Raw genomic sequence first — 25,861 nt, forward strand, 5'->3', positions numbered from 1 at the left:
TGTTTAGCAGGTACTGGTTAATCATCAGACAAATCAGAATGGCTGAAAATGAAGACCGTTTAATTTAAACTATTGTATCATGGCATCACATTGCTATTAATCAGTTTATTAAGTGCACTGATTAAAGCATCAAGCCACTTGCTATTTTAACACAGACATTGATATTCTTTGACATTCGAGGAATTGTTCTTAGAATCAACCATTTTAATGGTTGTCTGCAGCTCAATTGAAATTAATGTGATTCTAATTGAAATTTATAAAAATTGGCCATCTTTTAAATTTCCCCATAAAAAAGTGGCTATCCCACGGTTCCAACGATCCCATTCAGAAGTATTTGATTTCTCACCTCGATTCAAGTCCCAGCTTGGTATTGTAATAGCCCAGCAGTAGCAGCAACTGGCACCTCTCCACTTCAGGCCACCCCACAAGATGCTCATTACATCAACAGTGTGGTTTGCCCGATTTACTGTCAAGGGAAAGTGCATGGAGTAATTTGCTCAAAGTCACATTTCCCACGACGCATTTAGAATTTTTCTTCCCCATATTGAGATGTGGCTTCAAATGGAGATGCTTTAAAATATAACATCTTATTAAACATCAAGCATAAGGAAACTACAATTGGTTAAATGTTTATTGAATGAATACTTATCAGGCATTTTGATGCGCAGTATGGCTTAAATCACAACCCAGTGCTAATTTTCAAAAGAGCAACCTCAACTTGTGATATCAAATTACCACCACTCCATTATTGGTATCACAAGGGCTGTGATATCCCTTCAAGTTAGGGAGACTGTAACTTCGAAACTAAGTATACAAATGTATCAAAACAATTTTCATTAACCCGTGAATTAAGAAAAATCTTTCAAAATAACATTTCAGTCTAACCCTGCCATGTATTTTAGTGATATAGCGCTTAAATTAAATGTGATCCCTTGAGAACGCTGGCATAATAACTCACAGGAAACACCAGCAAGGACCTAAACAATATACATTCAGGGCTCGTAAGGAAAAAAAAGTACACTTGGCTCAGACCACAAGGTTACACATAAAACAACCAAACAGCTGCGATCACAGCATGCGGAAAACTGAAAATGTGCACGAACAAAGTTAACGGCAAACACCACCCAGTGCATCAACAGCAGACAATTGCTACTGTACGAGATCGGTGTGCAACGGGAGAAATATAAAGCTCAATAACGCATGGAGCACTGGCTCCTATTGCTAAAGACCGTTACCTTCAGTGTCTTGCTCATGACTGCCTTGCAATACCGCATGCAGTCTTGCCAGTGAGGGCACTTCTCATGCAGTGAAATTATCACTGCTCTTGGCCCACATGGCTCGAAATCCTACAAAGTCTCCATTTCGAGCCTCATTTGGATTAGCTACAATAGCAACACACATTTTATTTTTATAATGTAGAGGCAATGGCTTGTACATTCCACAATATCCATTAGACCCTGAAGTGTGCAATTAAACGTTCATGTGAAATACACATTGACCCCACCAGTTAGTTTTTAATGCCCAACCACGCTACGTTTACTAATAAATTGCAAGGTAAAGGTGCATCCCTTCAAATGATTGCTCACGACACGATTGGCAGCAGGACCTCCACTAGAGGATATTTGGCCTACTCATCCACACTGGCCATATATCTTGCCTGCACTTTTCCCTACCACAAACGAAAAGCCGATCCATTAGCTATGGCGTTCCCATTTTATACCACTGGGTGGACATAGGCAGAATGACTTAAGAAACTTGCCAATTGTTTCAAACTGCCATGCCAGGAGGTCGAACTGGTGACTTCTGGATTGCAAGTCCAGTGTGCTCACCATCCCTTAATAGAAATACACCCACACAATTATATTTCAGCAGTATTGAACATGTTTCATGTTGGGTTGCAATTACTTTTATATGTTTTACATAATTACCAAATGAAAAAAATAATGGGCTACAACACAATACTTTTCTTCATAATTTCCAAAGTAATTTTTTTCAACCTATTTTACAACCAATTATTGAAAAAGGCACAAACACAGGTTGATAGAAAAATCTAAAATCAGGCAGTCATTATTATTTAACCTCCTGTGATGCATACTGCTTTGTCAAATGGGCTGTGTGGGTGTAAGGCAATTCCAATTACAAACTTAACAAAATTGTTGACAAATAGCTGTAATCTGACATTTCTATAGCAGTGTCAGCAGTTCTAATTTCAACAATGCAGTATGCTTTAATTCCAAGTCCACATGATATTAGTGTTATGTTAACACTTACATCTAAGGATATGACAATATTTGCAGTGACGCTAAACCATGAACCTGCAAAATATTATTAACATTCGATGAAACCAAAAAATATTCTGTATTTGCAAGTTATATTCTATTTACACAATTACCGTGCATTTATGTTCTAAATTCTACATAAAAGGGGCATGATACACTTCTTGAACGAGTGGACATTTTCTTACAATGTCACAATTCCTTTACAAAGGACAATAACAAACATGAATCTTGGTATTTTACATACGAGTATAAATTCTGTAAAATAAATTCAGACCTTTTGTCAAGGCACTACTGGAATAATGCCTCCCAAGGTCTCGTTGGTCATGAGAATTGTGACCACACTTAACCACGCTGGTCAGTTCAGGTTGGTGGCAGGGCACCCAGGACCGTGTGAGATATACCGTAATTCCCTACGGACATCTGCTGTGGCCAGAAATCGAATGCCTCTCGCCAGATACTGAGCACGGCGCATGCCGCTGCGACAATGCTCAACCCAATTTCACATATAAAAAGGTTGATATAAATAATAAAAGCGCATTTCACATTAAGTTTGTTCTCCATTGTGGCACTACTGGTTTTTATCGATTTGTTCAAATCACCTGAAAAAAATAGGGTACAGATAAACACATTCATCAGTACTGTATTTGGCAACTTCCATCTCAATCGAGTAGGGGGGGCGACCCCTCCAGCAATGAAAAATGATAGGAGTTGTTAGTAAGGACATGTCCCTTGCTTTTTATTTGACGCGTGTGCGGTGATGGCGCAGCCATCGATCGAGGGTCGAATTCGAACCGCGTTGTGTGATCGGCATGGCGCTCGCTGAAGGTGAATGCCTTCAGGGAAGTCGTGTACTGTATACGCAACTGTGCACAATTCTGAGTCACTTATAACTGCTTTGCCGTTACTTATTGCCAATTATGGACTCAGACTATTGTCCTATCATCTCATAGAGTCCCTGGCACGTAATAATATGCTACACAGTGGCAGTGGGGGTCGCAAAATTCCGATTTATTACTAATAAACCCCAATGATCCGATCGAAATTAAAGATTTCGATCGGATCATTGGGGGGGCATGTGCCACCCCACCACCCACTGGCTCTACCAGTGGTTCAAGACAACATGGCAAGTTCATACTTTGGTGTCAAGGAGCCAGAGATTCAAGACATAAAAAGGTTGCCACACAAATTATTTTAAATAAATACAAATAACAAAAGATGGATAAGCTGGTAGGCTACTCTGTTTCGTCAATAGGAGAACTAAAAAGTCCAAGTTTGTTGCGTCCGAGTTGTGATGAAATCAAGATAAATGCTGCGGTGTTAATATAATCGAGACCAAACAGAGACCAAAGGTTCGCCACCTCATCGGATTGTCTTAATGACATAGATGTTTCTTATAAATGAGCCATATACAATATCACAATATAATATGGAACTAGATTACAACAACAAAAATACATTTTAACACTGCTTTGAAAACACAATGGCTATTTTTTGTAAGACATAGGGTATATATCTGTAGCCGAGGAATAACAACAGCCGATTCAAAATACCAAGACCCATGACGGCTGGACAAAAAAAGGTATGTCCGAGTTGCTGTTTTTTCTACCAAGGAGAGCTTATGTCAGTTTCTTCATGAAGCGCAGCTTCAGGTAGGTGATGGCGAGAAAGATGATGGTCATGCAGCCCAGCGCCACAAGGTTCTCCCACAGGGCCCAGTCATTTGTGCCAATTCCCTGCCGGCAAAGGTAATCCTCACCGGTACAGCTGTAATAGAGAAACAGAAATGAATTAAACCCCTCATGCAGACAGCCAGCAAACAGGCAGAACCCTTTGAATTGTTATGGAATATCTAATAAATACTATTATCATGGAAGAAAAATCATACATATGCATGGTTTCTCTAATGCTTTCCAATATGCGTTTAACCTCGGATCTTTTTAATTTGCGATATCAATGCCACCAAATGAAATTACGTTATCAAAATGGAGGCATGCACATGACGTGTGATGTCATCAAATTGACAGAGAAGGGATACCCATTAATCGCTGGTTTTTATCTCCAAGTTTTGGATAGCCCTTTGATAAATTTGCCCAGTTTTCTGTAGGGTAAGCCTCAAATAGCATTACAACTTTATACTAAAAGATTGTTTAGACTGCACCATGTTTACGAGTTATCATGACTCCCCCTGCTAAAGACAGACAGACTTACTGCGAGAACATTTTCAGTGCGCTAACCAATGCGCCACCGCTCCACCCTGTAGACCAGGGGTGGGGAATGTCCGGCCCGCGGGCTGTATTAGGCCCGCAAAATAATTTGGTCTGCTCTGCCAAGGCAACCGCACGACTCGAAATTCAATAAATTTTGGTGCTTTTTTCATAGCAACATAAATTTAATTTTGTATGGCCCACGAATCATGTTATAAATATCCAAATGGCCCTTGGCAGAAAAAAGGTTCCCCACCCCTGCTGTAGACGATCAACATCTCTATCGAAATTATTTATTTCAAAACGTTAAAAATAGGCAACTTTTTTCAATTGTCTAAAAATATGCTGTAGAAGTAGACAACATAGTATAACAACATGTAAAATGAGGGTCTAATTACGACAGCATGTACACGTAAGATTGTAGACAAATTAATGGAAAACAGCAGATTCCGTTTTCAGCCTCAGCAGGAGCAGCAGCAAGGCCTTACATGGCTCCAGTGTTTGCAGACGTGGAGTTACAAGTGAAGGACGCGGAGGTGTAGTTGCTACCACAAAACATCAGGCCCCGAAACTCGTTCACTTGCAGTCCCTGCAGGCCACAATGAATACATTTTGAAATACATTTCAAGAGATACTGGTCTATCACTTACAGTGAAGTGATATTCCCTCTCAACATTATCATGTAAATTACAAACACAAATTCTCTTCGTTTTTGGGGGGCTCAAAGAACATAGAACCCCAGTAGTTTTGCCCCTTCCCCTTACTCTCGTCAGACCTACATACAGAACAAAACCTTTCTAAACTGCAGTGTATCACAGTTGTTTTCTTGAGACTGCCTTTACATTTAATCTCTCCAAAGTGGTCTTTCAATTAAGTACACTGCTTTTCACTTTTGCACCTTACAGTTACAATTCCAGTTATTTTCTGGTCCTTGTAAAGGAAAGCTACAGAGTAGTGCATATTGGGATAAATCGGTTCGTAATAGATACCGGTTGCAGCCAAAGATCTACTCTCTGGAATGTCATCAGAGTTTAAGACCATAGCATAATTACAGTCACTGGCATGATTAGTCATGTTATAACTAGGGCCTCATGCAGTAAGTGACTCGTTAAATAGCCTCAGTTTTACCACATGGATAATTGTATTCATTATAAACATGGTTAAATCTTGACTTAAAGCTTTCGTGACTGCAGGAATTCATATTCTTTGGGTCTTTCGGTAAAGTCACGTAGATAGGTTCTTTTTTGTTATTTTCTTTGAACCTATCTACGTGAATTTACCAAAAATGACCCAAAGAATATAAACATGGTTCTATAAAACACGAAAATGTTTACATTGCAGGACAGCATAAAATGACTTTATATATGGCAGTTCTTGCTCTACGGGCTTGAAAGTATTTAAAACCATGGACTTAAAAAATTGTAATGTATTGAAATTAAGTCCGGCTTGAGACAAAATTGAGGGCCGCACACACTTACTGTGAGTCCATATCTAGGGATGCTGAAGTACTTTAGCCAGTTGAGCCAGCCCATGACGCTTGGCAAGTTCACCAGCAGACCTGAGAAAATCTAACCGAAAAAAGCAACACATCTCAGTTCACCATGAAGCAACAGGTTTACTTGTCCCAATGATGGGTTTTCTAAAGCCTAGAATTGTGTATGAGCTATAGTTTTTCATATAAAGGTGGCACAATGGTAGAAAGAGCATGAAGACACTGTAACTTATATGATTGATAGAAGTAGCAACAGCAGTAGGAAAGTTAATGAATGCCCAAGGACGGGGGAGGCAAACAAATCTACATGCACACTCGTAAAACGTTACTTAGAAACAAGAACATAAAATGTGGATCGCTCGCTCACGAGCTTGCTTACAATCATGAAGACAAAGCAGATGGTGATGAGGAGGTTTGCTACGGCCACTACGCTCTGCCCAGCACTGATGGCCAGGGCCATGGAGGTGGCGGTGTAAGCCACGAGCACCACCGTAAGCATGAAGATGAAGAATTGCCCAGCAGTTGCCTGAAAACCTGTCCCCGGGAACAAAATAGTACGAGACCTCCGAATGACCATTCTCATCACGAGTATCAACATTTATTACGTATGCCATGCCTCTCATGCATAAGTAATAAAAAAAAGCAGAATAGACAATAGACTACAGGGGTAACTGATTGCTAGGGGTTGATAGCACTCGTGGGAGGAGGGGGGGGTGCACTACAAACGGTAAATTAAGAACCACTGCTATAGTTTCAAAATGCATTTAACACAATCGTATTTCACCTTGAGCAATTTATAAGTGGTGAGTATCTGTGCGGTGCAATAAAATAACATGTCAGAAATTGTTTGACTTGCCGATCATCCAGTAGGTCACGATGGAAAAGACGGCTGCAGGCAATGTCCGCATAGGTATGAGGTCAGACATGACTTTGGCCAGAAAGTAGGCAGACACTCGGTAGTAGCCACTGATGTACTCATGTCTGTGGACACATGGCAATGGACATGAAGAAACATGTGCTAATCAACACTTCCAGCAATGTAGTGTTGTTGCTTTACTCTTTTCACATATTTGTGCCAATTAAGCAATGTTTGTGCCAATTAAGACTATGTATATTAGTGATGAGAATAGTCCGTGAAAATCTGAATTAGTGCTGTAACATACTTACATGCAAACAACAATACATTGGGGGGAAAGGTAAGGTAGCTACATATCTACAGTGATGAACAATTGGTGAATGAGAAGCAATGTCCTATTATATTCAGAATATGATTTCAATGCATATTGGGGACAACTAAAAGCATGTTGATCGCTTAAAGCTGTCAATTCATCAACAGCCATGGTCTATCCACTGCTGGATGAAGGCCTCTCCATGTCATCGTTATCTCACAATTTGCACACAAGCTGATCTCATCATTCCATATCCATGCAGGTTGTCCTCTCGACCACGTTATTTTTTTGGCGTCATTCCATCATCATTATCGACCATCGACCGCCGACCTTCCTAGTGATGCATCCTGCCCAAGCTCGCTTGCTTTCCTTAACAGTCAATAGGCCGTCTTCAATTTGGATTTCTTTCCCGATCCATGTGTGTTTCAATCTCCGAGTACACTACCATGCATGCGCCTTTCTTACTTTGCATGCTTTTTAGATCTTGTTCCATTTTGTCGGTCTATCTTTTTGACATCATAGGGTGAAATATCCCCAGATTGAAGACGTACAGTTTTCCAAAAGCACTCCACCCTGCTCTCATTCACCACTTTATCTCATCATTTGGACCACAGTCCAGTTTCAATAACTGTGCCTGGCAAACATATTCAGCCGTTTACCAGTTAGATCCTGAGGACAACTATTTATTTTTGTTTAGCAGGATGATCATTGCGCTGAACTTACGTGAATATCTTTTTCTCCCGAATGAAGAGCTCAATTGCCGATACGCTGGAGAAGCACTGGTTCGTGGTGATAAAAAAGAGAGATCCAACCCTGAGAGAGGACAATTTGAACATACAATGATGACACATTTTCATGGCAAGGCTCTTTGCACATTCCAAGTGAAGCTGGGTGGTGGTGATACATGCCTGTAATCCAGCACTGTGAAGGCGAGGGTTGGTGGACTGCACAAATGTTACGAAACTCCCTTCCCGTAGGCATCAAGGTGTCATACCCTGGCTCGCCAGGAAGCGGCGGTAGAGCAAGTGTTCCACTAATCTCCATTTGGTCCATCAAGGGACAGTGTCGCCTCTCGCGCACATGAGTTTCCCCTTGTTGCTGCGATTTCCACGCCCATGTATAAAACTCATTCATTTGCTGAAAACACCTTCATAGATATGATGTACTGTGGAGTTTGGCCAATTGTTGGCACCAGCTCACTGCCTGGCTGCCTTTTAGGCTTGCCTGTGGTTCCTCGTGCCTCTGAGTAATTATCTCCCTTCGAGAGCAAGAAAAAACTGTGCGCGCACTAAGTAGTTAATTATTATTGTAATAAAACACTCTTTGCTCATTACTGAAATACACTCAATACACATAAAGTGGTGTGCTCAATACCTGTTCTGGATGCCACTTGGATCTAGTTTAGCACCAAAGAATATGGCTCCAACAATCAGGCCCAAAACCAAAGTGACCACCAGCTGTGATTCCATGCAAATAAAGAGGAAAAAGAAACATCACAAAATTATACAATGACACAGCAAACGAGGTGTGACAAGTAAAATCTAACCCTTTGTTTAAAAAAATGCACCTGACAATAAAAGCTGTTAAGGAGGAGGATTACATTTTTACAACAAGTTGGAGAAAATCATGCAAATGCATGATTTATGTAATGAATTCCCATAAATGCTTTTATTCTGAATTATGTAATTAACAGAACAGAAACCAACGGTGGATGTTACCAAAAAATGCGTGTGCATATTTTCAAAAAGGAATTTTTTGTTGTTGGTTGCGTCTCTCAATTTTGGGCAATGACTTGATCAACTTGTCCAGTTTTTAATAATGCAAGTCCCCGATTGTAAACATACATTCATGCTAAAGTTTATTTTGTATTGGAGTTATAGCACCCTGCATCCCTGTTACAGTGGACAGAGCTAATGCATAAAGACTTTCAACTTTAGTCGGAAAGCCATGAAAAGGGACACGAATAAAATCCTCACATAACACCGTGCCAATTTTATGTTCCACGTGGCCACACAAAAAGTCGAACCTGTGCAATGGAGACTTGTGGGTTCCTCGAAAGGTTGGTCACAGAGCGCTTGGTGACCCAGTAGAGCTGGTGGAAAAAGGAGGTGGCGTAGGTGACTCTCTGTGTTTTAATGCTGGTCGAAGCCTTGGAGCCCACGGACGCGAGGATCTTGCGCAACTCCTCATCGTTGGTCTTGAAAACGTTAGAGTTGTGGTACGACTCCTGCAGCTGCTCTGCAATAGTCCTGTGCTCCCCCTGCTTGACCTCTTCCTCGTCTGTGGCACAGAGGGGTGCACAAAAGACATGCACATTGGAGAGATATAAAACTTGATTTAAAGCTTTCGTGACTGCAGGAATGACTCTCTTTGGTTCTTTCGGTAAAGTAACGTAGAAAAAAAATTACTAGAATACGATGTTTCGATTGCAACACAAGCAATCGTCATCAGGTAAGAATGAATGAGAAAACAAACCTAGTAAACTTAGAAATATAATGCAATACAACACAGAGAGTCGGCTAACACAAGTCAACACCCTACCTGGTTGATTACGTTCTTCCAAAGATTGCTAAATTTGAGAGAGAGACAAAACACAGACACGGAGATACACAGACAGACATGCAAGCAGAGATAGGCAACACAAAGACACACAGAGCGAGAGACACCGGTTCGATCTCCCCAGAGTGGCTTTTGAAACAATGGTACAAGATTCTTAAATTCCTCCACAACTGACCACCCAGCAGCAGAAATGGGTACACCAGATTTATCCCGTCGGCAGGGCATGTGTGGTGGGGTTAAGTGTGGGTACTCCTACCTCTTTTGAGATGTCTGGGCAGCGTGGAAGAATAGACCAAAATTCACAATAAAGTGGCTTCCTCGGGCTCCCTCTAGTGGAGACCCTTCCATTAGCAGCAGCAAGCAATTTCAGGGCTACAACTGTACTATACGCATTGCATGTGAATTTAAATTAATTTGACTTGTGTGCACCAAAAAGTGACACACTTCAGTGAATTCACAGAATCAGATAAACCAATACTTCACATATCAACAAGTCCTGTGAAACAGAATTTGCTGCGATTGAACAATGTAAAATGTATGACGCATTAAAGGTCAGTTGCTTGGGAACAATCTCCAGTAATCTTTGTGTATAGCCACAATAGGTGTTTGTACTTTTAAAGCACCGAAAACAGTGCTTTGTAAGAAAGATATATATGCAGTTCACACCCATTTAAAGTACAAAATACATGCTTCTGAGTAATTCAAAGCAGCCCCTGAGGTGGGTTCACATTTGAGTAGAAAGACATTCATACAGCATAATGTTGATCCATGAAAAAGTAATGTGGATTAAAAAAGTCAGTACATCATTAAAACACACTTTTAAAATGTTTACAGAAAACCCATGATACTGTGAGGTCTTCACAACGTTCAGGGTTCTTTCAACAAGGGACATGTGGCTCAAGTTGGCCAAAACCAAAACAGCGTTTGCAATGGGAGATGACAGCAAACAAATTCAATTAAATTCACTATGGGATCAGTAACTACCCATCCTGGGTGTGTTGTATGGAATGTTATTGAAGGTACCATGGGAAAGTGACATTATATATCACGTTTATGTAATTCCCGATTTATCATATATCAATTCATTTACTTTAAGTATTATTTAATACAAACTACTATGATAGCGTTAATGGTACCATCCTTTGTAAGTGTAACTATACCTGCCCAAACTAACAGGTGACTAAAAGAAAAGCATTATATTGACATTAATAACCTTCAGTACAAAAACACACATAAACGTCTGCGATCCTCTGACTGTGATAAGTTATATATTCAGTGTTCACGAATGCTGGTTGTTGAGGGATTATATTATTTGTGCAGGATACAGCACAATAACTGGTTTGTCCTTTCTGGCATCCCATGTAGAAAAAGGTACCCCCACGTTGTTAGGAGAAATGCAAAAGTGCACGTAAAATGCATTCGCACCATTTGGAGAGAGATCGATTTCTTCCTCGCCGCTATCGTCGCACTTTTCATTTCTCATGGCTGCCACGGCGGTCGAGTCTCCGTTTATGATGTCCAAGAAGAAGTCAGCGGGATTGTTGTACGGCTCGCACTCGTAGCCTGCGAGCATGAGCGTGCACATTACAACGCCCAACACAAACACACGACACATCGGCTGGGCAAACATTGGACATGAATAGCATCTAAAAGACGTAAACTTTGACTAAAGACATTGACAGTTATATATACACGCACACACATATACAATGCTATATTGCACTTGCCTTGCTTGCTACATGATTGTCATTTCTAATGTTCAGAAATGTTTATGTTCCAAGTAAAACATATTTTTACGGCTTACAATAAAATGCGTAATCTGACACGGTCTAAAAACTTCCGATTGATTAGTAGTTTGATTTGTAAAATTGTTATTAGTTTAATCCAAGCGCGGTCTTTAAACTTGAGTTAAGAAATGCTCAACCAAGAAAACAGCACAAGTGGCTGAATTACGAGTGGCTGCGAAATCTTAGGTGTTAGATGCAGTGTAACTTAACAATTCCTTTATTTAATACCAGGCAACTTGATGTATTTTTCCATGAAAAGAAACCGACCTTGATTTTGCATGGCAGTACGGCTCACTCACCAAGAGTCTGGAAGTAGCTGAGAGCGGTCTTGGCAGGGCCATGGTACACGAGGCTGCCACTGGCCAGCAGTGTCAGACTGTCAAAAAGCTTGAAGATGGAGTAGCGTGGCTGATGGATGGAGAAGATGATGGTTCGACCCTTCCGTGACATTCTGCATTCATTCAAATAACCCAACACGCATGCACACCAAAAAATATAATTCCAACCAGATCTTAAAGCAGAAATCCTCAACAAGAATACATAGAGAGGCAGCTCACATCTTAATGAATCAGTCAATCCTCATGATTTTGGCGATTTGTCCCATTGTTGATAATCGAGACCGTGGCAGGTATTCATACGAAAAAATCAGATGAAATGAGACGAGTTTTTTGAAATCATTAATTCAGGATGTGAGCCAATGCCATATTCTGATCAAGCCTTTCTGATTAACTCCAAAAGACGAATAAGACCCACATGAAATGTGGATTGGCCGATAATGAAACGCCGTTAGGGCTGCTGCACGCACCGCTTGAGCAGCAGGAGAACGGCGTTGGCCGTGCTGGCGTCAAGCCCAGTGGTCGGTTCATCCAGGAACAGCACAGACGGGTCGTTGATGAGCTCCATGCCAATGTTCGTGCGCTTCCTCTCTCCACCGGACACGCCGCGGATCAGCTCAGTCCCCACCTGCGCAATCCAGCAGCATACGCAGGATGAAAGCAGCGACTCCTAATTCTTGTTTTGTATCACACAATGGTCGATTGGCACGTCGTGTGCGATGGGGTAATCATAATCTTTATCAGAATCATGATTTCGACTGGAGGAATCCGATGAGCTATGATATCCAGTAGGGGCGGGTCAGCAAGTTACAACAACGAACAATACAAAAAATGATAGGAGTGCAAAATAGAGAAATGTAAGTAAGTTACTATAAATAAAAAAGTATACAAGTACAAATTGCATAAGTATATACATTCCTGTCGATTTGTCAACACCAAATGCAAGCTTGGGCAAGGCAGCAAAACAATGGATATAATCTATTTTGGATGAGCAGGACATATCCAAATACGTCTTCCTCTGCACACATCAACCATAAAAACGTTCGCAAACGTCATCATCCCTTAATTTCTTGTTTAGTACCATATCCGAACACGGCTATATTGTACATTTTTCCTTATTACACATTTTTCAAACATAACTGAAATCCGTGCCGGAAGCAGGGAAAAATTTATGATTCTCATGTCCTTTTAAATTGTAGCTTTTTATATTAATATATAATCATTTATATTACACACTGTCTATACAATGGAAATCACTCTAAACACGAATGTCCTTTCAGTAAGTGACTGACAAGGTAAATCGCTTTTGTGCTGGCAGTCTCACCCACAAACACCACCAAATGCACCGTTTAATAGTCACAGCAACATAACACGAAATCCACTGAGTCTTCCACTCAAAAAGCAAGAGAGCCAACTCGGGATGGCCCTATTGATCAACAAGAGCAAGACATTACTGCTGCATTCACACGCCGCGTTTACCTTGGAGTCGGCACACTTGGTGAGGCCCAACTCTTGGATGATCTGGTTCACTCGCTCCTTCTTCTCTTGCTGGCTGATTGACTGCGGCAGTCGCAGAGCAGCGGAGAACTGAAAGTTCTCCCGAACGGTCAGTGTACCCATCACCACGTCATCCTAAAGGAGGATCCAACGGATTTGTCAGCACTTAACTGCACCGAAATGACGATTCAGGTTGGAGGGGCCATTACAAAACTCCAGTTCCGAGAGCCATGGCTACAATATGAAGCTTCAATGACTTCCGGTTCTTAAAACATGGCCATACTTCACGTATCACATTGTGAGAAATGAAGACGGCTGGTGGCCCAGAGGAATGATGGCGAGGCAGGGATAGGAGGGAGCGTGCTACCGCGGAAATTGAGAGATAACATTAATGTGTGGAGGTGGTGGATAGACTGTTGCAGAGCGGGGCCATGGGGGATAGTCACAGATTGGGGAGGTCTTCAATGAGGAGGGGAATGATCCTGGTTGATGTTGACAAATTCATACGGCAACCATAATCTATTATATGTGTACATGGTGATTTGTAGGCCCAGGGAATTTTTACGATTTTTTTTTTAAATGTACATAATAATTAAATGTATGGAGGTTTTAAACATAAGGCATTTATATCTTGTAACATTTTTATACGTTGTTATCGTGTTCAAAAGATTTGGTTTCACCAGTGCAATACATAAAGTATATACTTCCAGCTTTCAATTAACACGTATATTTTTTATACTTTACAAATAGCCGATTTAATATACGTTGAACTACATTTTGGGTACAAGCAAGTTCATCTGTACGAATGTTAGCAGACGGCCCACTCTACATCGTGACATTAAACCTTCGAGACATTAAACAACACAGATGCAAACTAAAAGTTGTGGAAAATGTATGACTAAGGATGGGTGTGGAGAGGAAACGTGTGGCCGCTTCAGCAGTTGGGGGCTTCCATTGAACTTGGTGGTTTCGTTAAAAATAAATAAACCAATGGGTTTGTCTTTGTTAACACTGGGTTCGTAAAAACACACCGACCTGCACGACATATCCAGAGACGCATTTGAAGTTAGGCGGCTGTGGAGCCCCATCCACAAGAACAATGCCCTCCAGTCCATTGGGGTCCTTCCTGGCAGCCAAGACATCCAGAAGCCTGGAAACGGCAGCAATCCACCCCATAAAATCAGGGGACCGCAAGATTCTCAGTGCTAAAAGGACTTCCCACCGTTGTCCTCACAAGAGGTCAACATCACAGACAAGTGCATCAGATGTGCTTCTGCAGCTGTCTGGAATGCTCTTCCTTCCGATATTAGGAAGTTACTGGAGCTATGCACTTTTTATTCAAGATAGAAAACGAATTTCTTTACAACAAATGTTTTTCTTTAGTTTGTTATCCTCCCTCTGCACCTCCGATTAGCACGGGTGGCTACGTACGGTGCGAAGGAAGTGAAACCTCGTACAACTCGAAAGTGTTAGCGCTGCCAAAAGGGATATTGATATAACCTCAAAGGAAAAACATATTTAAAATCAGCCTTTTCTTTACTTGTGAAAGTACAAATGTTATTTGATAAATTTTCAAGGGACACACTTTGATAAACATTTTTCTCAGAAAGGCTTGTCTTAAGCATACATATCGACAAATAGCTGCAAAAAAATGGCAGGAGCATAGCCTTGTGAGTTTTTTTTAATACTCCAGTGTGAAAATGCATCCAGTCACATTCACAAATTATGAATTGTCATTCAGACTTAAATAATCGACCTTTTGAACTGAAAAACTGCATATGACCTCGTTTTATATGACCAAAGATTAGGATAAAAATGGAGATGGTGATGCGGGAAGGTCCCTGATATCTGGGAAAGTTGGCATGGAATGACCCTGTTGTTGTCAGCATGTGACATTCCACTCCTTGGCCATTCCTTCTTTTCCTTAGGCGTGCCTGTCCAGCCGTGGCCTCTGGCTGTGTGTGCATCAACATCCCTTTGTTTATTTACATTGATAATGTTTTTTTTCACTTCAAATAAGGGGTGGTGAATCTGAAACTGAGAAAAAACCGATCTGGCCAACCCTATCAGAGCTGGAAAGACCCAACAACGATTGACATGAGCATGGTATGGGTGAAACACACAATGTGAAGTGATTAAATGTGCAAAGGGACCAAACTTACGAGGACTTTCCACCACCTGTTGGCCCAAGAATGGCATTCATACCAGGCTTCATGATCCCACTGGAAAAAAGCAAACATGCCCTGTTACTACTGCACATGCTCTCTTCAAATGGCCCGTTTGTATTTACTATAGCCTCATTGATAGACATGTGTTTGGGAAAGTACACTATTATTCCATTCAGAGACAAAATATAATGTTGACACATTATGTACAACATGGATATGGCAAAAATCTTTGAGTAAAAGGCCAAAATGCATGATCATCAATGTTGGGAGAGTATATTCTCATTGTTTTTTTCTAAAATATATTTTAAAAAATTGAAACAGTGACTTAAAAAAATAAGCAAACATTGGACCTTTTCACAATTGTGATTATGCGTTTTAATTTAATTTCAGGTCCATTCCAGATTCGGCTGAGTAACAAAAAAATCTCATATGTTAAATACATGACTGCCAGAAGTAAAAAAATGCATCATAACAAAAGCAGCATTGTATTGGCAGTTAAATAACAATTTTTACTTAATTCTACACAAGTTATCCCACGAGTAAGGCTTACACTTATGGTGTTGCCTAGCTTGAGATGTATTTATTAAAATAAAACGTAATATCCATAATAGAGTAGGAATAAACAAGAGGATTTTTAAATCAAATATTAAGTGCTGTTATCTACAACTATCACAAGTAAAACATCATCTTCATAAATGGTCATTATGGTAAAATACATAGGTTTTTTTAAGCCAATATCAAGTTTGATTTTAGATTTTTGGGTTAGGCCATGTAATCATCTGGCCGAACATATCTGTTCTAAGACCCCTCCACCACCTGACATGTCATGTGTATAAGCATTGAACGGTGCCAATTATCATTGTCAGCTCTACAGCAAGTTGAATAATAATCTCACATCCAAATTAAACTTACCGAGGAGCTGAAATAATAATATATTGGCATGCTAAACACTTGTACACATTGTGACATATCATTTGTTTGGACACAGTCGGGTGGTGAAGGAGATATCGCAACAGAACATTTGCCAGATGATTAAAAGTAAATTATGAATCATTAATCATCATTGCAAGTGTCTTATTCATTATGACAATGATTATTTATGAATATAGATTTTAAATCAGGATAAACTTGAGATTGACATCTTATTTATCAGGGAATCCTGGCAAGATGGCAGGAGTGAGGATCTATAGACACATGTGGAACACATCCTGGGAATGTTACCATCTCAACTTTATGTTGAACTAGATTCTACCAACTTAGTTGCTGTGGTGAAATTGGAGTGACCATGGAAAATGCCTATTTGCAATTTTGGAGGTGGCACAACAGTCCTACAATTTTGCAGTCACAAGCTCTTAATTGCTGTGAAGAGAAGCAATAGAAAATTGAATTAAGTAATCTGGGGCCAAGTCATTTAATGCCTTGCAGGCAAATAACTGCATTCAAACTAAATCTTGACTTAAAACTTTTGTGACTGCAGGGATTCATATTCGCTTGTGTTGTGATTGCTTGTGTTGTGATCAAAACGTCGTAGTTTTGTTATTTTTTGTTATTTTCTTTCAACCTATCTACGTGACTTTAACGAAAGACTCAAAGAATATTAATTCAAATTGGCAACGTGGCTTGATTGTTGGCAAGTTGTATACACATTCTATTTGCTTAGAGGGCACACATAGTCACACCGAAAATAAGGCTGTAAACCACATTACATGATAAACATCTTGAGACTGTCACGTGCAGGTTTTGGCTTTTTTCCTAGGTTTGAATATGCCAACGAATCTAGTTTACCAATGTGAATGGCCATAGTTAGCCAAGTTTGCAATTGTACATTCAAGCTTTTTAAAAACTTAAAACTTTTATATAGTGAATCCATCAATGTTTGTGGGAACTGTAAATGTTTTTCATCATTATCATCACCTTCAACATCGCAGTCATCTCCCATTACAATCAGTTCTGTTAAAGAATTACGAGGTGAAATTTCGTCATATTGTTGCCACAAAATGAGCTACAGTAAAACCTTGGATTGCGAGTAACTTAGTCTGCGAGTGTTTTGCAAGACGAGCACATTTTTTAAATAAATATGAATTTGATAAACGAGCAAGGTCTTGCAATACGAGTAGTACATATACGCTTTGTCTGCCGAGCTTCACGTGATCACAACTGATATAAAAGTGCTTTGGATTACACACACGTTGCCGGAACGAATTATGCTCGCAATCCAAGGTATTGCTGGATATGGAAGTTGCTCTCCAAGCTGCGTTGTGGACCCGATAACCCAAGTTCGATTCCTGGATACGGATAACAGAATAGGCTCTTCACCCATACTCCCCAAACCCTCAAATTCACCAACCCACAAAACCATGACTGACACAGTGCAGTGGGGCCTTCATCCATTGGTGGATTGAAAATGACTGGAATATATTTACTTACATGCAAAGAGATTTAGTGTTCACTAAAACGGAGATTACATAATTGTAAATTTAACTGACGAACATTGGTACACCAATGTAAAACGATTATCATCACGTACAACGATAAAACACAGTAAATCTGCTCACTTTACGTTCTTGAGGATCTCCTTGACGGTGACCTTGCGGCGGCAGGGCAGGCCGCTCTTTTGCTTCACCGAGTAGTTGATGTTGTGAAAGGTCAAGATGGAGCCTTGCAGGAAGCGCTGGGAAGTGCGCGTTGAGATCGAGCGCTTGATGACGTTGTCCAGGTCAGACTCCATGTTCACGATTGCCATTACCGGCCTCCCCTTGTCGATCCTCTGCGTGACAAACATCGGTTCCACCACAGCACTCTGAGCGTGTCCCTTCCCAGGCTTGCCATTCTCCTCCAGCATGATTCATGGTTAATGAGAGAATAATTGTTTGGAATGGTTACAACTGCTTGGTATGATGTGTTTTGAAATGTATTACTGCACAGATGTTCAAGTTAATGCTTTATAGTGCTCTGATATTTTTGGGTTGTACCACATGTTGGGCGGTATTTCTGACGTATTGCTCCAATTAATTAAAATCATGGACTGAAGAAGCTCCTAGCACGTTGAGCGAATGTTAAGATATCATGCAAGACAACAAGCGGTACAAGAGGAAAACACATCGAAGGACTTTGCTAAAATAAATTGTTAATGATTTGGTTTATTAATGATACCAATCTCAATCAAGGGAATGCAAACAATTTCGAATTCCCACTCATTGATGGGTTTTTCTAATTGGCCCATCATAGGCCTCCGGTGTTCCACAGACCATACAATGTGTAAATAATCCCATACAATGTTTAATGTGGGTGTGTGGATTTCACATGGAGCAGTGCTTTTTGAGCAATTTCAAGCCCTGCAATAGCATAATTATTGATATTGGTTAAGTTGGATAAATGCAATTTTCCCCATGAGAGGCAAACGTTAAACAGAGACACCAATGCTTGAACATGTAATGCAGCAGTTATGAAAAAAGTGTTTTACGTTCAGGGTTACAGACAACAGTTCACCTATAAATTGTACACAATGGGAAGCGAGATGGCATAATTCCAAAAGTGCATAAATGTACAATGTGTGCCCTCTTGGGGAATGCATTATACAGGTAGTCCCCGAGTTACGACGATCCGACTAACGATATTTCGATCTTACGATGGCGATAGCAATACGACAAAATTGCCATCAACAACCTAACATCGTTCAGGTATGCAGACGACGGACAGAATCTTGGCGAGTACAGTACAATATGATACGTTACGATACGGTCAATGCATGTACGATACGTAGCTTTAGCGATTTCATTTAAAGGTTACCATGATACGATACGTTCAATGCATGTTAAAAGTTATTATAGCAGATAGGATTGTTTCCTGAAAAAACGTTCTATTAAATTGCAGTTCCTATAGGTAGGCTAGGAATTTACCTTGTTTTCTTTTACTTTACATTTTACTGTGCAATACAGTATTGTAATTAATAAACATACAGCATATAGTTTATACAGTACGGTACTGTAAATTGCTCTGTTTTGCTAAATTATCACCATTCTTTAAGACTCCTGGGTAGGCTAGGCCATCTTCGACTTACGATGGTCGTCGTAACGCATCTCCATCGTAAGTCGGGGACTACCTGGACTTAATTTGTAGCCCTTTGTCAATCAACTGTGGAACAAAAGCCTCCCAAGTGATGTCGGTAATGGTTGTTGTTGTTTCATCACACTTCACCGTACTGGTCAGTGTGTGATGATAAATGGGGGATGGTCAGGTTAAGATTTCACTTGCCAATTCATGTTAGCCATGGCCAGGTTAATAAGCACAATATGCAAGGCACTGCACCATTACTCCATCCCTGTCATGCATTGTGTGAGAGCGTTTACGTGCATTTGTAACATTTAATTCATAATAAAGCTTAAGTATTTGGCAATGGGGAAACATGAGTAGATTTAAGCTCTCCAGCAATGAAGATTAGGTCTGAAAAAAAATCAGGTAAGTTTCCACTTGGCAGGTGTGTCAGCCGATTTAGTTTCAGAGCCAAAGCTCCTTAAAACATTACACTGCAATTACAGACCCGACTACAATTCCAGCTCAGCTATGGCCTTTGAGAAAAACATGAGATGATATGTAATCTGCAATATGCATCACGTGAAATATTGCATCCGACGTGAACACAGAATGCCCTCGTGACCATCCACACAATTATCCCTCGTGACGTAAACCACCTATTAACACAATGGCTCCTAAAACACATCGGTGGCTGGCAATCGTGAGCAATGCCTAGCATTGCCGAACAAATAATACAATATTAAATATACTATATACGGTATATATATATGTATATGCAATACCAGATTACATTTTTTAAGAGCAATCCAATCATTTCTAATGTTACCAGGATTGCACTGGCAGAACAAGTGCATAGTGAATAAAGTAACAAAACTGTTACTCGCTAAAGCTAAATATAGACGTAATAAAATGCTATTAGGAAATTGGACAAAATAAACAAAGGAATTAAATATATGAAGAAAACAGTAACTGTATTTATCTGTCAGAGGGACTTTATTTGAAGGTCACAGCAGAATATGTATAGCCAACACAGTTATTAAAGGGAAATTGGATAAAAAAAATTACAACATTAGCAGCAGATATGAGCAAGTTGGACTGCTTTTGAAATGCTGGACCTGATAATAAAAAGCCCAACAAACCCTCTAAAGGAAAGTTTTTTAAGATTACCAGCTGCAACATATTGAGCCAAACATGGAAATTGACAAAGAAAATTTAACAAATGCTCTAGAATGTGTAAAAAAAAACACATGGGAGATGCACGCTTAGAATTACTCTGGCAGAAAGAGGAACACCCCCATTTGAGAATGTAGGCAGATTCAAATTTTTTTACTTTTAATAAGAGGAAGAAGGCTTGGGAAATGCATGTCCCGATGAGAAATGATGGCTGGCGGTTGAGACTAAGGATGGAGTAGCAGCCTAGGGAAGGAATGTACTCTACACGATGTCCACCGAGAAGATGCAGCAACGAAATCAGCTCGCGTGGCAGTGCTAGGTGAATTATAACTTTGTAAAACCGCGAGATTATGGCGGTTTGGGGAAACCTTCATCCAGCAGTTGATCTATCATGGCTGGTGATGATGACTTTCGAAACAACTACACTCACATGACATATCAGCTGTCAGTGATTTGTTGAAGGCAGCCAAGACTGGTATCGCTCGACAGTTTGGCAGGAAACATGTTGATACTCTGTCACCAAAACTAGTGGTATAACAATGTATCAGTTACTTAATATTTACTCCTTAAGCTCGTGATACATGCATCATGTCATGTGTGTGGTGTGTGAGAACTGGCGTTGTTCAATTCGTCTGTAGTTTAGCACTGCAGTTTTTGAGAGCAGGGAAACTTAGAATGCTGGGGCAAATTAAGAAGTAAGAGGCACTTGACATAAATTATTCAAATGTATTTGTTTTCAGCGATGTTCAACTTTCATTAAGTATCAATTCCACCTCCCAATCGTCATTGGCTATTATTTCATCAGCAGCTGTGCCATCCTATAGAACTGTAGGTGCATTTTAAATTGCTCACAGCAATTCCATACAATTCTCTTTGATATATCACTCTTCTTGCAGAGTGTACCAGAGCACACTTGATACAGCTATCGTGCTGTGACGGTTCCACCTGAAGACGGAAGCTTGTGTTGCCTCCGAAACGTCGTGATTTTGATTTTATTTTCATTTAACTTATATTAATTTTAATTTTTTACCTACGTGACTTTACCGAAAAAACCTAAGAATATGAATCCTTGCAGTCACGAAAGCTTCAAATCTAGAATGTACCAGAGCACTTTACAAAAAAAACCTCTATACACTATTGGCCCATCAATAAACTCAAATTAATCTTACTAAAAAATAGAAAATATTATATTTAAAGATTCCATTGTGCCAGAATCCTGATACAACTTGTAACAGAGTTCCAGAGCAAGGCAGCATACTAAATAAATAATGCCCTTGCCCATCCTGGTTTTCAGAAGACTTCCAGGAACTACTCAGAGTTCAGACTTTCACGGATCTCAAGGTGCGACTAGGAGCATAACAAACCAAAGAGTTCCTGGAAATATAAAGACAGCAGACCACAAAAGGCCTCATAGATAGGTAGAATAATTTTTACATCCATCCCTGGTTTTAAAAAGGAATCCAGTGCAGCGATTTAAGAACAATGAGTGAGAGTTAACAATTAAACCCAAATTAAATCATGACTAGCCCACAGATGCCCAGCACCTACAGGAGAAAGTAAAGAGTAAAAAAACATAACTAAAACCGCAAAATGCCTGGCCAACACCTGTGTTTTCATCCAGGCAAGGTCCCTCCTCGTGCACTCTTGCAAACCGAATGTCCCATCCATCTCCAGGGATTATCCAGGATTGTTTCTTTAAAAAAAACCCATGAAGCAGGATAAACGTTCAAACAGTCCACAAGTTAAATTTTTTTATTTTGTTTATAGAAAAACACCTTTGTAGAATCTGAGATGTGCTTATCTTCACAAGCCTTAATGAGCCAATCTTCTCCATTAAGATGCTAATTCGGTGATTGTTAAAGAATGTCAACCTCTGGGCAATATGTGACACGTGAAGGGGGAAGTGGAGACGGCTGACTGACCAGTTTTGGCTACAATGGCAAAGACTAGGGCATCAATGCAACTTCCATCGGATTACAAAATAATTGTATGCATTCTACACTTCGTTCCCATGTGCAAGCAGATGTGCTCTTGTGTATACAGTGCCTGGATGTGTATCAGTATGCATGCATTTATGAATGCGTGTTATGTATGTAGAACTTCTTTCACACCGTGCTAATCGGAGGTGCAGGGGAAGGACAACACGCATATGCGTGTAGGTGAGTTTGTATCCATGTACACCCATGAGTCCACGTGTGCATATACCCATGTACTCATACGTAACCACGTGAACATATGCGTCTGTGCGTGCCCATGCATGTGCATTACAATTTAGATAATTATTTTAGAACGTCGTAATGCGACTGCATCTCAGGACGATGTACATTCAACATTTCATTTACAAAACCGGGATTTGGACGGGCGAGGGAAACCAGTCCCTTGGAGGAACGGAGTTTAAAACTACGGTGGGAATTGCGGAATGCGCGATCTCACACGGACCAAAAGGTTGCCTCGAGGGCTGAGATAATGCATCGATTTGCAGAAGCAACGAGTTTCCAGAGGGGAGTAGAGTGAGATGAGAGGGCAGAAGTAGGATGAGGGGGGGGGTGTCATGAATAAGAGCTTCATAGCTCATCGGATTCCTCCAGTCTAAATGAAGATTTTGATTCTGTATGGATGGGGGTAGAGTGGAATGAAGGGGAGAGGTAGGAGAGGTGCCTTAAGGGGAGCACTGCGAGAAAAGACGGGAGGTAGTGAGGACAGGCTGTGGAGAGGAGTCGAGAGAGATGAGAAGGAGGGGAGGGTTGGAGAGTGTGCAGAGCTGAGTGAGATTAGAAGGGAGATTTTGAGGAGTGTGCGGAGGGGAATCGAGTGACAGAGGGCATTACTGCCCAGGGACTCAAGTGGGTCTCGGTTGGCTCCTGTGTAGAGGGGGGGGGTAAACCTGAGCCAAATAAGTAAAATTTAAAAATACTTGTTTAAAAACACGCTTTAATGAAATGTACCCTACTAGTAATGGCAGAACTCCACGACTCCAGAATTTGCTCCAGAGGCTTGCCATAACGTAAGGAACCGTGGTGATTTACAGCCAACGTGAGTTGAGCGTGGACAATTAGAGCCAAGCCGAAACATAACATAAAAATGATGGTTTACAAATATATATATTTTTTTTATTATAGAATATAGTATTGTCATCAGTATGACATAAGTATACCACATTTGCAGTCGCTACCACATTGGGAAGTGGGTTAAAATTGAGTTACAAGATTTGAGGATACAACAACAGACAGAGTGAGTTAAATAAAAGCGTCTAATAATAATAATGTCAGTCCATGCCAAATGAGCAAGCTACTCATTAGCCATGTCGTGTGCTCGAATTCACACATCACACACATCGAGGTGGAGTGACTTGCATAATCCCACTGGGATTTTTGCACATAGCGTTGCTTTTTCTGCAATATTTTGCCGTCTTTTCTTGGGATTTTCTGTTTGCACATAGTCACATAGTCACTTCAAGATGTTTTCTTGTTCATGTTTTTTGTTTGTTGCGGTTGCACCCGATTCAAGAGCCGAATGGCTCACAGGGCTTTACCAAATCAATGAAACTGAAAACTGAAAAACTGAGTGGCGGTGCAGTCGCTGTCACTCAAGAGCCACGGTTAACTTCAGTGAGCAGTGACATCCGAATCGGTCTTTTGAGGTCACTCTCAACCAAACCGGCACGGTGAAGTATGGTCAAGCAAATACCCCCCTCCGTTGACTGTCATGTATCGATGAATGCAACATCAACTAATCGCATGCGCACAGTCACATACAATAACCGGGGTAATTGTAACAAAAACAGAGATTTCCCATGCGCAGCCTGAACAGACTGTCTGGGGCAAGTGCCGCTCGCGAGTGGCATGCACCACCCCCGGCCGCCTTTGTCTTTCCCCCCCTCCCCACCACCCCACAGTGGCGATGTTTACCACACACCGCTGCACCAGCTACTCGTTTGTAGGCCGAGTCGACCTAGGGGAGGACCGGCGGTGGCCGTGAGCGGCGGCGACGCGAGACATCACCGTCATGCGGAGCCTCAACTATGCGGTACTTCATCACTTCCAGGGTACTGTACCAGTGGCGTGTGTGTTGTGTGTGTTGTGTGACGTGTGTCTGTGTGTTGTGTGTGTTGTGGTGTGTGTGTGTAGTGTGTGTGGTGTGTCTGTGTGTGTGTAGTGTGTGTGTGTTGTGTGTGTGTGGTGGTGTGTGTAGTGTGTGTGGTGTGTTGTGTGTGTGGTGTGTCTGTGTGTGTGTAGTGTGTGTGTGTAGTGTGTGTGTGGTGTGTCTCTGTGTGTAGTGTGGTGTGTAGTGTGTCTCTGTGTGTGTGTAGTGTATGTGTGTCTGCGTGGTGTCTGTGTAGTGTGTGTGTGGTGTGTGTGTAGTCTGTGTGTGTGTAGTGTCTGTGTGTAGTCTCTGTGTGTAGTGTGTGTGTGTAGTGTATCTCTGTGTGTCTAGTATGTGTCTCTGTGTGTGTAGTATGTGTGTAGTCTCTGTGTGTGTAGTGTGTATCTGTGTGTGTAGTGTGTCTCTGTGTGTGTAGTGTGTCTGTGTGTGTGTGGTGTCTGTGTGTGACTGTGTGTGTGTAGTGTGTGTGTAGTGTGTCTGTGTTTGTAGTGTGCGTGTAGTGTGTGTAGTGTGTCTCTGTGTGTCTCTGTGTGTCTGTGTGTGTGTAGTGTGTGTGTAGTATCTGTGTGTAGTGCGTCTCTGTGTGTGTAGTATCTCTGTCTGTGTGTACACCACATCTGAACATCGCGATGCGGGCCTTGTAACGACGCTCAGCGCCGTGAGGACATCAAACAACGTCACGATTTGTTATTTTTACATTTTGTTCTTGTTGTTGTTAACTTTGCCGTGAGCCACGCATTGCAACTCCACCCCCATCCCGCATAACAATCCCCATTCATATTTTCAAATTCTGTTGGTAATTTAAAAACAAAGCATCTCGACACGGCAACGTCACAATATCAACCGCGATGCAAACGAATGTCAGCAGCTGTATTACTCACGTTGCTGCTGCTGCTGCTGCCAAACGTAGTCTTGCTCCTTGTAATTAACGCGGCCGCCGCCTCCTCCCGCTTTGTTGAGCGAGCTAAGCCGACACGAGCTGCAGAAAGACCCGCCGCGTCTCGCCGACCCGTCCACGTGCTTGGGGTCGTTGGGGAGCTGCTGCTGCCGCTGCCGCCG

The 25,861-nt window shown here is 41.1% G+C and overlaps 1 protein-coding gene across 2 annotated transcripts; it reads right to left on the minus strand.

Moving 5' to 3' along the window:
• Window positions 1-617: 617 nt before the first annotated feature.
• ABCG2 (ATP binding cassette subfamily G member 2 (JR blood group)) lies at window positions 618-25,861 on the minus strand. Of its 2 annotated transcripts, none has more exons than XM_078597550.1 (16): window positions 25,684-25,861; window positions 18,046-18,257; window positions 15,485-15,544; window positions 14,358-14,472; window positions 13,305-13,457; window positions 12,296-12,453; window positions 11,790-11,941; window positions 11,129-11,266; window positions 9,171-9,424; window positions 8,519-8,601; window positions 7,868-7,957; window positions 6,832-6,956; window positions 6,355-6,509; window positions 5,962-6,051; window positions 4,972-5,072; window positions 618-4,043 (listed from the first exon to the last, which is right to left on the minus strand). In XM_078597550.1, the coding sequence occupies exons 2-16, from the start codon at window positions 18,231-18,233 to the stop codon at window positions 3,896-3,898; spliced, it is 2,010 nt and encodes a 669-aa protein (XP_078453676.1). In that variant the 5' UTR covers window positions 18,234-18,257; window positions 25,684-25,861; the 3' UTR covers window positions 618-3,895. The 2 variants fall into 2 exon arrangements, with proteins under 2 accessions (XP_078453676.1, XP_078453675.1); XM_078597549.1 differs by lacking the exon at window positions 25,684-25,861 and adding an exon at window positions 24,700-24,936.

The sequence above is a fragment of the Lampetra planeri genome, chromosome 9, assembly GCF_965212315.1.
Source record: "Lampetra planeri chromosome 9, kcLamPlan1.2.h2, whole genome shotgun sequence".
Classification (NCBI taxonomy): Eukaryota; Metazoa; Chordata; class Hyperoartia; order Petromyzontiformes; family Petromyzontidae; genus Lampetra; species Lampetra planeri.

Coding starts and splice junctions, on each gene's coding strand:
- ABCG2 (XM_078597549.1), bottom strand. Junction 14,473..15,484: donor ACAGGTGGTGGAAAGTCCTC/GTAAGTTTGGTC, acceptor TGCCGTTTCCAG/GCTTCTGGATGTCTTGGCTG. Junction 13,458..14,357: donor TCTCTGGATATGTCGTGCAG/GTCGGTGTGTTT, acceptor ATCCTCCTTTAG/GATGACGTGGTGATGGGTAC.